A 15,362-nucleotide genomic window follows, 5' to 3' on the forward strand; every position below is an offset into this window, starting at 1 on the left:
CTGTGCAGCTTCCAAAGAATACTTGTCTAAATCATCCATTCTTTTGACCTTCCTGACCCTCTTCTATTTCTTTTTTATTATTATTATTATTATTATTTATTTATAGAGATATTGTTAAGAATTGTTTAGTGTAGATCCGTCCCATATGGGTTGGGAGGATAACAAACCACCATTTATAAGGGCGTGAAAATCTTCCTCCAGCAGATGCGTTTTAAAGCCTTGAGGGGAAGCCCAAAGATGACAATATCTGCTAGCAGTGGATCTGGGTCATTACAAATGGTATCAGAGTCAGACACCAGACGATGTGTCAGTCTTCTCACTGTTCTCCGAAGGAGGGTAGACACGAGGCGGTGTGCTAGTAAGGACGCTGGCTCCAAAGAGGGGTGGATTTGGGGGCGGTCCCACATCGATTGGAGGAATAAAAGAGTGTTAGCGAGTACGCTGGACCTCGAAGGGGGGTAGATTGCTAAAAATGTTTGATTAATCCACCACACCTAATTGGTGTGGAAGTTATCTTATTTATAATAAAATAAATTACAATGATATGGAAATAACAATAAATTGAAAGATAACTATGGTAATAAGACAAATATTAGATATTTAACACCACACCGCAAGCTGAGCGTCGGATTTGAACGAATGTGAAGCTTGGATCTGAAAAATTCAAAGAGATTGAGAAACACTTTTCGTGAAGATGTCAACAATCTGGTTCAAAGGAGGCATAGAGAAACACTTTCTAACATGATATTATTAAACTAAAGTAGACAAGATCATATTATTAAAAATGTTCGTGATTTCTAACATAGTATTGTTCGAAAGCAGCATATAATAAAATATAAATAAGATATAAAGATGTGAGAGATTAAACCTTGATTAAATTTTATTATTTGATAACTTTAGGGCCGAAGATAAAACTATACGTTGTAATTTATAATATAGTAATAGATGCTTTATGCTTTTTTTTTTTTTTTTCTTTTTTTAATAAAATAAGTAAATTAAACTATGCGAATTTAACACACTCACTTTAGCAGCTACGGTCGGAAATATTAAAGAAAGCAGTTGAAATAATTGAATGCAGCTTTATAATATTTATTAATTACGAATAATAGGTTAAATGAGGAATCAAATTAAAAGGTTGGAGGTGGAAATTAGCGAGGTTCCACGTGGGAAAGGATTGCATTCATTTCAACGCTCTCGAAATTCGCCACGCGCGTCAGAGTCTCGTGTTATGTACTGATCGCCAGGAGCTTCGTATGATGTCGGAGCGTGATTCTCACGCTGCCCTAAACTGAATTTGCAGTCTTTTTAAATTAATTTCTCGCCGGGAAAATGGTATTAAATAAATTATAATGTATTAAAATTTATAAACTAAATCCTCTGTATAGTTAACTTCATACATCTTCAAATATTTTAATTTTGATAAAGGTATTAGATAGACTAATACCCTTTTAACTTTTGACCTCTTTTACGATAATCAAAATATCAAATTTAATTAAGATTGTCATATCGTTCTAAGTAACTATTTAAGTTCTCTCGTTCTAAATTTTTCTAAATAATCATAATTAAAGTAATTTTAGTAATGAATATATTCTTATTTTTTCAACCATTTTGAATAAATTATTTAATTTAATCTAATTTGTATTTATCATCTTATTTCTCACTTGGGGATAATTTTTATATATTTTATCCGTCGGTTTAATTCTAATTTAACCGATTAAAGTAAATATTTTCAATTTTAAATACTTTATTCACGTGTGAGTAAAATTAAAATTTCATTACACGAATTTTTAAAAACAGTATTTATTAAGTCACTAAATTATTAAAAGTATCTAATTTTAAGCCAACGGTAATTTTGTAGGAGAGAGGGGTATTGTTGTCTTTTCGGATAAATTTATCTCCCAGTTAATACTGCAGACATTACAAGCTTTTTCAGTTCTCGTACTCAAAGGGTCCAGTAAAAAAAAAAAAAAAACTTATTTGCACTATCGCCCCTTTACTTTCCATTAATTACACCCCTGTCACTTCCATTTCAGTTACTCTTCTTCTCGCGTCTTCTTTTTCCTCTGCACGTCTAAAACTTCTTCTTCTCCCCCCTTCTCTCTGAGTTTTGTTGCAGAGCAACAATGGCGGCGTCTACTCGGCTGTCGCATTTGGCTCTCTATATTTGCTTACTCCACTTTACATGTCTTTATGCCTCTTCGAATGTAGATTTAGACGCATTAATGGCGTTCAAAGCGGCGTCTGATAAAGGGAATAAGCTCACCACATGGAACTCTACCTCTAATCCATGTGCTTGGGATGGAGTTTCTTGCCTTAGAAATAGGGTCTCGAGGTTGGTTCTTGAGAATCTTGATCTTACAGGCTCTATGGCTCCTCTTACGGCTTTGACTCAGTTACGAGTGCTGAGCCTTAAGCGGAACCGTCTCTCTGGTCCCATTCCCGACCTCTCCAACTTCACTGCTCTCAAACTCGTGTTTCTATCGTACAATGAATTTTCCGGTGACTTCCCGGCTTCTTTTCGGTCTCTCGTCCGGCTCTACCGTCTCGATCTTTCTCACAATAACCTAACTGGAGAGATACCGGCTTCTGTTAACCGTATGGCTCATCTTCTCACTCTCCGGGTCGAAGATAACCGGTTTTCAGGTTCTATTTTGGAACTGAACCTGCCGAATCTTCAGGACTTCAATGTTTCAGCGAACAGTTTCTCCGGCGAAATCCCCAAATCGTTGTCGACGTTTCCTGAGTCTTCTTTCGGCCAGAACTTGGGTTTGTGTGGTTCCCCGCTCCAGAGCTGTACGAGCATTGTCAGTAATCCGACGGAACCCGGATCCGAAGGGGCAATTGCCTCGCCCATTACACGGCCGCGGAACCTCACTGTTTCATCTTCTCCGACTTCCCTTCCCGGAGTTTCACCTGAAACAAAGCCGGAAAATACACACCACCACAGCACTGGAAAGATAGGTTCTCTAGCACTAATCGCCATAATTCTCGGCGACGTTTTGGTACTAGCAGTGGTCTCGCTTCTTCTCTATTGTTATTTCTGGAAAAACTCTGCTGACAGATCCAGAGACAGGAAGGGATCGTCGAAGCTTCTGGAGAGCGAGAAGATTGTTTACTCTTCTAGTCCATTTCCAGTCCAAGGCGGAACAGAGAGAGGCCGGATGGTGTTCTTCGAGGGAGTCAAGAAGTTCGAGCTCGAAGATTTGCTTCGAGCCTCCGCGGAAATGCTCGGTAAGGGTGGGTTCGGAACTTCGTACAAGGCGATTCTCGACGACGGCAATGTGGTGGCGGTGAAACGGCTGAAAGATGCTCATGTTGGAGGAAAACGAGAGTTCGAGCAGCACATGGAGGTATTGGGAAGGTTGAGACATGCTAATATTGTAAGCTTGAGAGCTTACTATTTCGCAAGAGAGGAGAAGTTATTGGTATATGATTACATGCCCAATGGCAGCTTCTTCTGGCTTCTTCACGGTATAATTTTCATCAAACCCATCATTACAATGCCCTTTGATTCTTCTGAGTTTTCATATTTTTAAACCATTTTGTTCATAGTCTAAGAACACTGTTCATCCATTTTGTTCATAGTCTAAGAACAGACATGGATTATGTTCTAGGGTTTATAATTTTGTGTGAATTCCCAGACAAGAGAGCAATAGTTATATGGCCGTATCGAAAGTGTCGCATTAGTAGCAGCTTATCTGCGATTTTGGAATGGGGATTTTTAGAATTCTACTGTTCATAGATGACGGAACAGAGTGCCATGCCCTACCAAATAAATAATTCTGTCTTTACTTTATCTGCTCGCCCTTTATTTAAATTGTTTGATTTCGTTTGTTTTCCATGAAAATGACCTGAAAGGATGAGATTGAGATAGCCCATTGATTGTTCGCAGTGGCCCGCCCATTTGTCCGTTGAATAGTCATGGTTTTTTTTACCGTTTTACAGGGAACAGAGGTCCTGGACGGACGCCGTTGGACTGGACGACGAGGTTGAAGATTGCCGCCGGAGCGGCTAGAGGACTGTCCTTCATTCACAACTCCTGCAAGTCCCTCAGGCTCGCCCATGGCAATGTTAAATCCACCAACATCCTTTTGGACCAATCTGGAAATGCTCGCGTCTCTGATTTCGGATTGGCCCTTTTCACTCCCCCTTCCACTCCTCGATCCAACGGTTACCGGGCGCCGGAGTGCGGTGAGGGTAGAAAACTAACTCAGAAGGCGGATGTGTACTCGTTTGGGGTTCTTCTCCTCGAGCTGCTTACTGGAAAGTGCCCTTCCGTCATGGAGAACGGCGGTGGATACGGCGGCGTGTTGGATTTGCCCCGGTGGGTTCAGTCGGTGGTGCGAGAGGAGTGGACGGCTGAAGTGTTTGATTTGGAGCTGATGAGATACAAAGACATCGAAGAGGAAATGGTGGGGCTTCTGCAGATCGCCTTGGCCTGTACATCGGCTTCGCCGGATCAACGGCCGAAGATGAGCCATGTGGTGAAGATGATTGAGGAGCTCCGAGGGATGGAGGTGTCGCCGTTCCATGACGGAACTGACTCAGTTACAGAGTCGCCGTCAGTTTCGGAGGGGACTTGCGGCGGAGGAGCCAGCCAGTAAACGACGGTGGGATGAGGTTGTTTCTAAATTGTTATTAGCAATAGCAGCTGAAGTAGTAGTAGCGNTAATTTTAATTTGGCTTCATTTCGTATTCGTAATAAAAAAAACGTGTTTAAAAATAAGATTTTCTAAAATATGACGGTGAATATTTAAATAAACCATAAATATAATCCAACCAAACCAATACTAATGTTTTGTTAATAAAAAAATTCAAAATAATATAAATCAACTTATTTAAAAACCACATAAAATTATTATAATAAAATAAATTCATTTTATTATTGTTTCTTAAAATTTAAGTTTTTATTGATAGGAAACAAAAAAACATTATTCCGACAAGGAGCTGTTTTAATGACATTGAACATAATAATTTGGACAGAATTCAAAATTAGGTTACAATCAATGTATTCCTATCTTATGTTATACACCAATAATTTCTTATTCAACAAAATACTACTATTAATTTTATAGCATTTATTATTATTAGTATTATTATTAAAATTTTCGAGTAATTTACTTATTAGGCAAGATCCCTCTTAATTTAGAACTGTGACTCAAGTTTTTTTAGGGGAGGCTTGAAAAAACTTCTCCCGATCTCTTTAAAAAAAACGAGATAGCTCGTCCTCCAGTTACCACTCGAGAGCGCAATTTTTTTATCTATCCATTTAACCTAACTATTTAAATTAATTTTAACATTTCCCTAGTTACAATTTATTATTACCAATCTCTTTATTTTAAGTAAAACAGTAATTTAATAAAAGTCTAATTATTCAACTATATATATATATGTGTATATATGGGGGTAAAGTGAGTGGGATAATGAACATTGGAAGTGGGCACAGACATGTAGCAGAATACGAATCTCGAAACAAAGCATGAAACGTGCTTGGCTTTACCGCCAACTCCTCTACTCTTTCTGCGTGCCCAACGCGAGGCTCGCACCGTCGCTCATTGGTCTCCACCGCCGCCGTCGCCGCCGCCACTACCACCACCACTTACCAAACTAAATCCACTACTCTATCCTTTTTCAAATGCCTTTCGTTTTTTAATCGGCACACCGTCGTGATTCGAGCTTATAATATATTTTAATACTCCATTACCGGAATAATCCATGGACCTTGGTTAGGCCGAGCCTTTTTCGTGTGGTGGATGCTTACGTGGACACACCCCCATGCCAAGTTCGTGCTCCACACGTGCGTGTGCGTTCCACGTCCTCCCCTTCCCTGGATAAAATTAATTTCCTCCTTAACTTTACTTAAATTAAAAGTTTGGTTTTTTAATCAGCTTTTAAAATTTTAATTTATAATTTCCCTGTCGTAACGACCCATAACTGTAGGTTGTTAGACGGACACAACTCTTCACAATAGTATGATATTGTCCACTGCATAAGCTCTCATGACTCTGGTCTTATCCCAATTGAGTTAGCATTTTCACTTCTAAACTCAGGACCATTCCCTAAATTAGCGGACGTGGGACTTTCATCATCCAACACTTCCCCTCAAACAATGTGCGTCTCCCCTTAATCGAGGCTTGACTCCTTTGGAGTCTTAGTCATTTTTTACTGTCTTTGAGGAGGTTTTGTTTTTTTTTTTTTTTTAGAGTTCTTTTTCGATATTTGAGGATTTACCAATTTATTGACACGACTAAGTTTAGGGCAGGACTCTGATACCATGTTAGACGAACACGACTCTCCACAATCGTATGATATTGTCCACATTAAGCATAAGATCTCATGGCTTTATTTTGGTTTTTTCAAAAGGCCTCATACTAATGAATTTAGTATTGGTCGCTTATAAACTCATCATCGTTTACCTAAATGACAAGGGACTTTTATTGTCCAACACAGGTCTTTGGTCAGTGGTTGACACGTAGGCCACCACCAAAAGTGTGCTTCGGCATCCGATTTCCTTCTTCTGCTACAAAACAAGGCAGGAAATATTCCATGCCGGAAGCACAGCAGAGTTGCTAACAATTGAATTGATACCACTCCGACCATAGCTTTTGGAGGTTTAGGGCCATACAAGTCTCTGGATATCCGAATTCATCGATCCACGTACATCATTTACTCCTTGATGTTGGTTACGCTTACGGCCATTCATAACAGCCACGCTGGTGGAGCCGTCGCCGCTATGGCTGATGCTTCTCCGGTGAATTCCTCAATGGAATCATGTTCCAGAATTGTCGCTGCGGAATCTCCGATTCTCATATTTGTCTTCTTTCACAAGGCTATACGTGCTGAGCTTGATCACTTCCATCGCGACGCTATTGAATTCGCTACCAACCAGCAAAGTGGTGGCGATATTGGACCGTTGTTGCAGCGCTATCACTTCCTTCGAGCTGTTTATAAGCATCACTGTAACGCCGAGGACGAGGTTTTTTTTCCTTTTCTTTTCAGTTTTACTCCTTTTTAGTGAATGCTTGTCTCAATGGCCGCCGATCCCTAGGAGAATGGGCTTCTTAGTTTGTCTTGTTTAGTTTTCATGTTTATCATTCATCTGTACTGGGTTATTTCACTCGCTTCCAGAAAAAGAAAATGATAAAGAAACCAATTCTGACCGTGATGATGAGCCAACTTGACAAATTTGTGAAGTCGAGTGGCGTTTTTGGTGTAACAGGTGAAGAATGGGAGATGTGATTTGTGTTTGGCACCAGTGAAACTGAACATAATCTCAAGTCTAACAGCTAAATTTTGATTTATTTGCAATCTTCTAAGAAATAGTTTGGGGGGTGGAACGTGGGGAAACCTCAAATACATTTAAATTTGTAGGTCATCTTCCCGGCTTTAGATCTGCGAGTGAAAAATGTGGCAAGTACTTATTTCCTTGAACATGAAGGGGAGAGTGTTCTGTTTTGTCAATTGCTGGAGCTTCTGAATTCTAATGCGTTGGAGGAAGGGAGCTATAAGAGGGAGCTGTCATCTTGTGTCAGGGCTCTTCAGATATCAATATGCCAGCATATGTTCAAGGAAGAGGAACAGGTAATTGTTTGAATGACTATGATTGCTTAAACTCATCTTCATTCTACGTATTTTGATTGGTTGATATCAGATTCTTTACCTATTTGATGAAAGAATATAAGAACAAGAGCTTTGGAAGGAGGAGCTAAAACTTATCCGGTCATTCTCCCTTAGCTCTATGGAGGTCAAAAGGCCAAACTGTTATGGATAATCAAGTGTTTAATATTTACGTCACTGAGAATCATTCATGCCTGATGGTACGAATACATGGTGTGTGAGATCTCACATCGATTGGAGAGGGGAACGAAACAATCCTTAAAGAGTGTGGAAATCTCTCCCTGACAGACCGCGTTTAAAAATCGTGAGGCTGACAGTCATACGTAACGGGCTAAAGCAGACAATATCTGTTAGTAGTGGGTTTGGACTGTTACACGGTGAATGCCAAATAGATGGGCGAAAAAGTACTAGGATCCAATATAAGGGTTTTTAACATACAAGTAGATAAAATTCTTGATAGCACGGTTAGCTTCATTAAGATTGCTTAACATGTCGCCTGAATTTTAAATCGGTATTCTTTCGAGTATCCCAATTGACAATGTGAGCTTCTATGCAAATTTGCAGGTGTTCCCGTTACTTACAGAGAAGTTTTCTTTTGAAGAACAGGCATCATTAGTATGGAAATTTCTTTGTAGTATACCTATTCATATGCTGGAAGTCTTTCTTCCCTGGCTTTCTTCCTCTATTTCTCCGGATGAGCTTCAGATTATGTGCAAATGCTTGAGCAAAATTATCCCAGAGCAAAAGCTTCTTCAGAAGGTCAGAGCCTCGTCTAGTTAAATATCATTTCTGAGGAAATTTTCAAAGAAATGGAGCTAATTTTAATTTTTTTTGAAGTGAAGATAATATTTTCCTGGATGGAGGATGCAAGAACGACTCGTGCCAATCAAAGTTTGTACGACGAAAATTTAGACTTTCAATGTCTGGGTTCTCAGGTTCATGATCTTATATGTAGACCAGAGAAGGGGAATGACATTTCTGAATCAGCTAGAATTGGTAAAAGGAAATACATGGAGCAAAGTAATTTTACCTATTCTACTGTTTCAATTGCTTGCCCCATCAATGAAATATTATATTGGCATAATGCTATAAGAAAAGAACTAAATAGCATAGCTGAGGCAGCTAGGGACCTACCATTGTCTTCTGATTTTTCTGAGTTGTCTGCACTAAAGGAGAGGCTGCAGTTTATTGCAGAAGTCTGCATCTTCCACTGGTACTCAATTCTAGCTCTTTGTTTTCTAGTTTACTCTATTAAATCTAAGATTGTATAATGATGTATTTATTTTGAAAATCATTTCCATGGAATTGATCTTTACGACAAACAATTTCATCACTTTTTCCCCTCCATTTTTCACCGACCGCTAGTGTTTTAAAAGTGATCGTCATCTTTCTTTCTGGTGCAGCATTGCTGAGGATAAAGTTATATTTCCTGCTGTAGATGCTGAATTATCTTTTGCTGATAAGCATGCAGAAGAAGAAATTCAATTTGATAAGCTTAGGCACTTGATAGAGAGTATCCAAGCTGATAGAGCTAAATATTCTTCTGCTGAAATTCATAAAAAGTTAAGTTCTCATGCTGATCAAATTATCAAGACCATCCAGAAGCACTTCCATGATGAGGAGTTGCATGTGAGTGACAGTTTCCTGTAACTAGATCACTGCCTTCCTTGTTACATTGCTGGTATCTTTATTATATGTCCTATATCTATTTTAACTTTATTTATGTTGGAAAAAAGATTCATTTGAAATTTTATAGTTTTTCAAGTAAGTTCAAGCCCCATTCACCTTTATGAACTCCTGGCTTGGCTCTTTACAATCTAAGGTCCCTAAGAAGGTTCAATTACTTAGTTGGGTGCTCCTAAAAAAGCTTCATTTAGTGACACATTAAGAGAACACCAGGGTTTTGTTTATTACGTCAAACGTGTTGCCCTTGAGGACTTGATCAAATGAATGTTAACCAAATTATTATCCTTCCACTCCATCAATTACATATAAAGAAAAGGGAAATAACATACATACTTCTTGATGAAAGAAATTATGTGCTGCCACTTTGATTGAAAGGATACTTTCTAGAATCTTTCTTTGTCGTTTTATCCGAGGAGTTGCAGAATTTTCCCTTTATTTCATCATTATGTCGTTTTATCTTGACATCTAGGTTCTTCCACTTGCTCGGAAGCATTTTGGACCCCAGAGGCAGCGAGAACTTCTGTATCACAGCTTATGCATAATGCCCTTGAAATGGATAGAGCGTGTCTTACCTTGGTTGGTAGAAACACTTACTGAAGAAGAAGCAAGATCCTTTCTTCAGAATATGCAAATGGCAGGTTCAGTTTTAACTCTAAATATATGATATAGTTTAAATTGTATCAGTAATCAAATCAAACGATCAACTAATTTACCAGTGTCTTAATTACAAACACTTTATTTCGCAGCTCCAAAGTCGGATCATGCGCTTGTTACACTATTTTCTGGTTGGGCATGCAAAGGTCATCCCAGGAGCCTTTGTTTTTCTGGAAGTGATCTTAGCCATTGTGCTGAACGGATATCGACTGGAAATGAAGAATCATGCTCCTCCTTTTCTTCTGCCAGTGAAAAACCTTCTTGCATTCAGGCAACTGAGTGTGCCAGGCCATCCAAATGTGAGAAGGAAGTATGCCATGGAGACTTAAATGGCCGTCTTCCTTTGAAAAGCCCAAGCAAAAAACGTCAGTTCACTCGCTCGAAAAAATCTGCTTGTGTCCCTGGGTTAGGAGTGGATGACAATAATTTAGGAATGAGATCTCTGGCAGCAGCAAAATCATTGCGTTCTTTGTGTTTTGGTCCCTATGCTCCTTCTCTCAACTCCAGTCTTTTTAGTCTGGAGAATGATCCAATCTCCTGTGGCAGTGGTTCTAAGTCACGACCTATTGATAACATATTTAAATTTCATAAAGCAATAAGCAAAGACTTGGAGTTTTTGGATAATGAATCTGTGAATCTCGGTGACTGCAATGATACATTCTTTAGGAAATTTTGCGGTAGGTTTCATCTGTTGTGGGGTTTATATAAAGCTCATAGTAATGCAGAGGACGATATAGTATTTCCTGCATTAGAATCAAAAGAAACTCTTCATAATGTGAGTCACTCTTATACATTAGACCACAAACAGGAGGAAGAGCTATTTGAAGGTATTTCTACTGCACTTTCCAAGCTTACAAACGTTCGCAGAGACTTGAATGGTAAGAAAAACTGTAACGATTCAAATTGGATCATGCCTCATACCTCTGATATCAATGATACTATGAGAATGAATATTGAGCTGGCAACAAAGCTCCAGGGCATGTGTAGATCAATTAGAGTGACACTTGACCAACATATTTTCCGTGAGGAATCGGAGTTGTTACCGTTGTTCCATACATATTTTTCTGTGGAAGAACAGGATAAAATTGTTGGTAGAATAATTGGTACTACAGGTGCTGAGGTCCTTCAATCAATGTTGCCTTGGGTAACTTCTGCACTTACTCAGGAGGAGCAGAATAAGATGATGGATACATTGAAGCAGGCAACCAGAAATACAATGTTTAGTGACTGGCTAAATGAATGGTGGGAAGGCCCTGCTACATCTCCACATTATATGGAATCTGTCAGTCATGTATCTGGAGGTTTGTATTGAGCAAAGTCAATTATTGTCTAATAACATAGACAACAAAGCACTATAGATATTTATTTTTTCAATTCTACTTCTCAGGTTCTGATTCCCATGGCAACTGTGACCATAAAAATGATTCGGTTTTCAAGCCTGGATGGAAAGAGATTTTTAGGATGAATGAAAATGAACTTGAATCAGAAATAAGAAACGTTGCCCGGGATTCAACCATTGACCCTAGGAGAAAAGATTATCTGATTCAGAACTTGATCACCAGGTTGTTATGCTTTACGAACTTTATCTAACCATATATCTAGTCTGCAATTCACTATTCTGATAGATTCATGGGGGTATGTTAGTCGCTGGATAGCTTCTCAGCAGATGCTACCCCAAGCAACTGCAGGTGAAAACTCAGATGCAAAAGAACTGATTGCATGTGCTCCATCATTTCGTGATCCCGAGAAACAGATTTTCGGGTGTGAGCATTATAAAAGAAACTGTAAGCTTCTTGCAACTTGTTGTGGCAAGTTGTTCACTTGTAGTTTCTGTCATGATAAAGTCAGTGATCATTCGATGGACAGGTAGTTGCATCTTATTTGCTTGATTGTATGGATATCCCATGATGTATTTAAAATGTTTTATTTGTTTCCAGGAAGGCTTCAACTGAAATGATGTGTATGCGCTGCCTCAAAGTTCAGCCTACTGCATCTGTTTGCTCAACACCAGCCTGTGGTGGTCTCTCTATGGCAAAGTTCTACTGTAGTATTTGCAAACTTTTTGACGATGAAAGGTGCACATATCTACCATCACATTATCACTGCCACGCTCCTCATTGAGTGACAGGATTATAATCATTCTTGTGCTTTGTGGAGTTTAAAGGGAAAACTAAAAAGGAATTCAACAGATCACTAATATTATTATATTGAGTTAAGGGTTCTGAATTTTGTAGAAGATACTCCGTTGCCATTTTCCTTATACGTCGATATCAACAACATGGGTATAACTTGTCATCCAAAAATATTATAGCATGTTTTCTTCATGCACTGGATCATTATTGAGATTTAACAGAAAAGATGATTTATTGTTCATTTTTTGTGCCTGAACTTCGTAAGCATCTCAAATCAGCAGAGAAGTGCAAGGAGTTCTTGTTATTAGCTTCAATAATTTTGGCTGGGCTACATTTAAACCTCTCTCCTCTCATGAAATTGATAAACTAGATGTTTAATCTGTTGAAGTTTATTTGATATTTCTTCACTTATTTATTTCAGGGAAGTCTATCATTGTCCCTTCTGCAATTTATGTCGTCTTGGGAAGGGACTCGGTACTGATTTTTTTCATTGTATGACGTGCAACTGTTGTTTGGCAATGAAATTAGTTGATCACAAGTGCCATGAGAGGGGCCTAGAAACAAACTGCCCTATTTGCTGTGATTTTTTGTTCACGTCTAGTGAAAGTGTTAGAGCTCTCCCTTGTGGCCATTTCATGCATTCAGCTTGTTTCCAGGTCTATTTCTTGGATTCTTTGCTTTGGTTTTGATCTTTTCAGAAAAATGTCAACTTGAGAAGCTATTTCAGTGGACAGTTTTATATCTTTTTTTTGGTTACATGATGCAGGCTTACACTTGTAGCCACTACATATGTCCAATATGTAGCAAGTCCTTGGGAGATATGACGGTATGGAATTTTCTTTTATCAAACAAGCGCATGATACATTCATTAATTTTCTTAAAGTGGTCCTCATGTTTATGATGCTTTCATACAACCTTATTTATTCAAGGCACTTCAACAAATCAATTATCAATGTATTATGTCGACCATCTGCTTAATGAACGCTAATTCTTATATTTGGCACACAATAGTCAAGTTCAAGGTTGATTTATTGATGCATTTATGCATGGATGAACATGAGAAATTGAATTGAGGTATAATTATCTGAAAAATTCGATTACATTCTGTCTAAAAATTCAAACAGTATGTAGAGTTTAAAAGTTTGCAAGCCTGATTAGAAAGTCTGAGCGTAAAGGCTTCTAACATGTTTGATTATTAGTTTATTAGTGAGAGCTGCACAGCCCAAACCTATCGCTAGCAGATATTTTTCTCTTTGGACTTTTCCTTTCACGCTTTTCCTCCAGGTTTTTAAAACGCGTCTGGTAAAGAGAGGATATGTTTCGTTCCCCTTTCCAACCGATGTGGGATCTCACAATCCACCCCCTTTCAGGGTCCAACGTCCTCGCTGTCGTTGGCACATTGGTTGGAGAGGGTAACGAAACATTCCTTATAAGGTATGGAAATCTCTCCCTAGACGTGTTTTAAGACTGTGAGACTGACGGCGATACGCAACGAGTCAAAGCGGACAAATATCTACTAGCAGTGGGCTTGAATTGTTACAGCTATCCTCTTCAACTTACTGTCTACATCCATTCAATGGAAATTGATTCTCTCTCTACATGATCTTCAGCTCATATGAAGTTAGTGAGCATTGATAAGAGTGATATGTATGTCTGAAAATACTATGATTCATGTTATGTTATACAGGTATACTTCGGCATGCTTGACGCATTACTGGCATTGGAGGTACTCCCTGAAGAATACATGGAACGCTGTCAGGTAAACCTCACTTTTCTTGCCTACCCTCTAAATTTGTAATGACTGAGTGAGTGAGTATCGGTCAGGACATATTGTGCAATGACTGCTCCAAGAAGGGGAAAGCGCGCTTCCACTGGCTGTACCATAAATGTGGGAATTGTGGATCTTACAATACCAAGGTGATTAAGGTTAGTTCAAGCTCCGCACAGCAATGAACTAGTAAGCTTCAGTGCCTCTTGCTCGTTTGTTTAAGTGTGCCCTTGTGGCATGGCATGGCAACAGTAGAAGAACAGCATTTTGTATGGTTTTCATAATGGAAAATGGACAGATAAGTGTAAATTAAGGGAATTCAGGAGCTTGATGATTGATCTAATCTAACAGAGTTATTTAGTGTTGTTGAGAGGTGGAAAATGAAAGGATCCAAGGACTTATGTTTGAGAGTGAAATGGGTAAATGTATATTTTTGGTTCTAATTCATGCAACTAATTTCTTATAATCAGAAACAGAATTCTTGCCTTTTTTCTCTTAATCGCTTCAATTATTTTGGATTTCATTTATTTGTGTACTTCTAATTTCAACCTTCCAAATTTAGTCTATATATTTTAAACAAATTTTAAAATTTGTCATTCAAAGTTGTTAAATAGTGATAATACTTTTCATGCAAGAAAATATATTATCTTACTATATTTGAAAATTTTATAAATGGAATGCCAGCAAATATTATTTAAAAAAAAAACTAAATTAATAAAAATACCTTGAATTTGACCATTTATTAAAAAAAAAATACCCTTCAACTAAAAAAAAAACAATACCTTTAGACTTTTAAAAAGTCTGACAAAAAAAAATGTCCTTACACTAAGACTTTTCTTTTCTGTTAGTTTTGAATTGAAACGGTTTAAAAAATGACATTAAACTTTAAAAATTAACGTTTTAATTTAAAAAAATGTCTCAAAAATACTTTTTCAAATATTTATGAACTTTCAAAAGTAATATTAAAAAGAGAGAGAGTCTATGAGGCGCTGAAATACCATTTGCGTCCATATATGACACTAAAACCTTTTTTTTAATTAGAGAAGAAAGGGTGTTAATACTACATTTAAAATTTCGTAGGTAATTTTTAAGCATAATACTAACTATAATTATATTTATGAAATTTTTTAAAAATTGAAGGGCAGCATAAAAGTAATTTAAAGGTAATTTTGAAACACTATTCAAAGTTAAAAATATTTTTAAAACTAATTACATAGTTAGTTTAAGAGTATTATTAAAGTTTTTTAAAAATTTAAGGTTGTTTTTAATGTAAAAATACAAAATTTAGGAATTATTTTTATTATTATTAATAATTTAGTGTCCGAAAAATCCAACAACAATAATAATAGCATAGATTAGTTCCAAAAATCACTGAAATTGTTACTAATATATACTCAGGAAAAAAACATTAGATGATAATGATGAATATTTTGTTTTCAATTTTAGACAATAATTTGGTTTTATTGATGTTTTGGTATTATCATTAAGGTTTGCAAAAAAAAAAA

At 37.5% G+C, this 15,362-nt stretch overlaps 2 protein-coding genes across 6 annotated transcripts; both read left to right on the forward strand.

Moving 5' to 3' along the window:
• Positions 1 to 2,008: 2,008 nt before the first annotated feature.
• LOC111785623 (probable leucine-rich repeat receptor-like protein kinase At1g68400) lies at positions 2,009 to 4,677 on the forward strand. The gene is made up of 2 exons (XM_023666031.1): positions 2,009 to 3,471; positions 3,946 to 4,677. The coding sequence occupies exons 1-2, from the start codon at positions 2,124 to 2,126 to the stop codon at positions 4,602 to 4,604; spliced, it is 2,007 nt and encodes a 668-aa protein (XP_023521799.1). The 5' UTR covers positions 2,009 to 2,123; the 3' UTR covers positions 4,605 to 4,677.
• A 1,853-nt stretch (positions 4,678 to 6,530) lies between these two features.
• LOC111795683 (zinc finger protein BRUTUS-like) lies at positions 6,531 to 14,356 on the forward strand. 5 transcript variants are annotated; one of them, XM_023678240.1, is made up of 14 exons: positions 6,533 to 6,976; positions 7,372 to 7,581; positions 8,182 to 8,376; positions 8,460 to 8,830; positions 9,021 to 9,246; positions 9,773 to 9,941; positions 10,050 to 11,258; positions 11,345 to 11,519; positions 11,602 to 11,823; positions 11,895 to 12,032; positions 12,511 to 12,745; positions 12,856 to 12,915; positions 13,777 to 13,848; positions 13,914 to 14,356. In XM_023678240.1, exons 1-14 carry the CDS (start codon positions 6,677 to 6,679, stop codon positions 14,040 to 14,042), a joined length of 3,711 nt encoding a protein of 1,236 aa, XP_023534008.1. In that variant the 5' UTR covers positions 6,533 to 6,676; the 3' UTR covers positions 14,043 to 14,356. The 5 variants fall into 5 exon arrangements, with proteins under 5 accessions (XP_023534016.1, XP_023534040.1, XP_023534008.1 ...); XM_023678264.1 differs by having other exon boundaries at positions 6,904 to 6,976; positions 7,220 to 7,581; XM_023678257.1 differs by having other exon boundaries at positions 6,913 to 6,976; positions 7,195 to 7,581.
• Positions 14,357 to 15,362: the final 1,006 nt, after the last annotated feature.

Source organism: Cucurbita pepo, chromosome LG01 (genome assembly GCF_002806865.2).
Source record: "Cucurbita pepo subsp. pepo cultivar mu-cu-16 chromosome LG01, ASM280686v2, whole genome shotgun sequence".
Lineage (NCBI taxonomy): Eukaryota > Viridiplantae > Streptophyta > Magnoliopsida > Cucurbitales > Cucurbitaceae > Cucurbita > Cucurbita pepo.

Excerpts from the sequence above, each read along its gene's own strand:
- LOC111785623 (XM_023666031.1), top strand. The coding sequence starts at position 2,124 with ATGGCGGCGTCTACTCGGCTGTCGCATTTGGCTCTCTATATTTGCTTA. Across the intron at positions 3,472-3,945 it reads CTTCTTCTGGCTTCTTCACG|GGAACAGAGGTCCTGGACGG; the intron begins GTATAATTTTCA and ends ACCGTTTTACAG.
- LOC111795683 (XM_023678240.1), top strand. The coding sequence starts at position 6,677 with ATGTTGGTTACGCTTACGGCCATTCATAACAGCCACGCTGGTGGAGCC. Across the intron at positions 11,520-11,601 it reads ATTCAGAACTTGATCACCAG|TCGCTGGATAGCTTCTCAGC; the intron begins GTTGTTATGCTT and ends GGGGTATGTTAG. Across the intron at positions 13,849-13,913 it reads AATACATGGAACGCTGTCAG|GACATATTGTGCAATGACTG; the intron begins GTAAACCTCACT and ends AGTATCGGTCAG.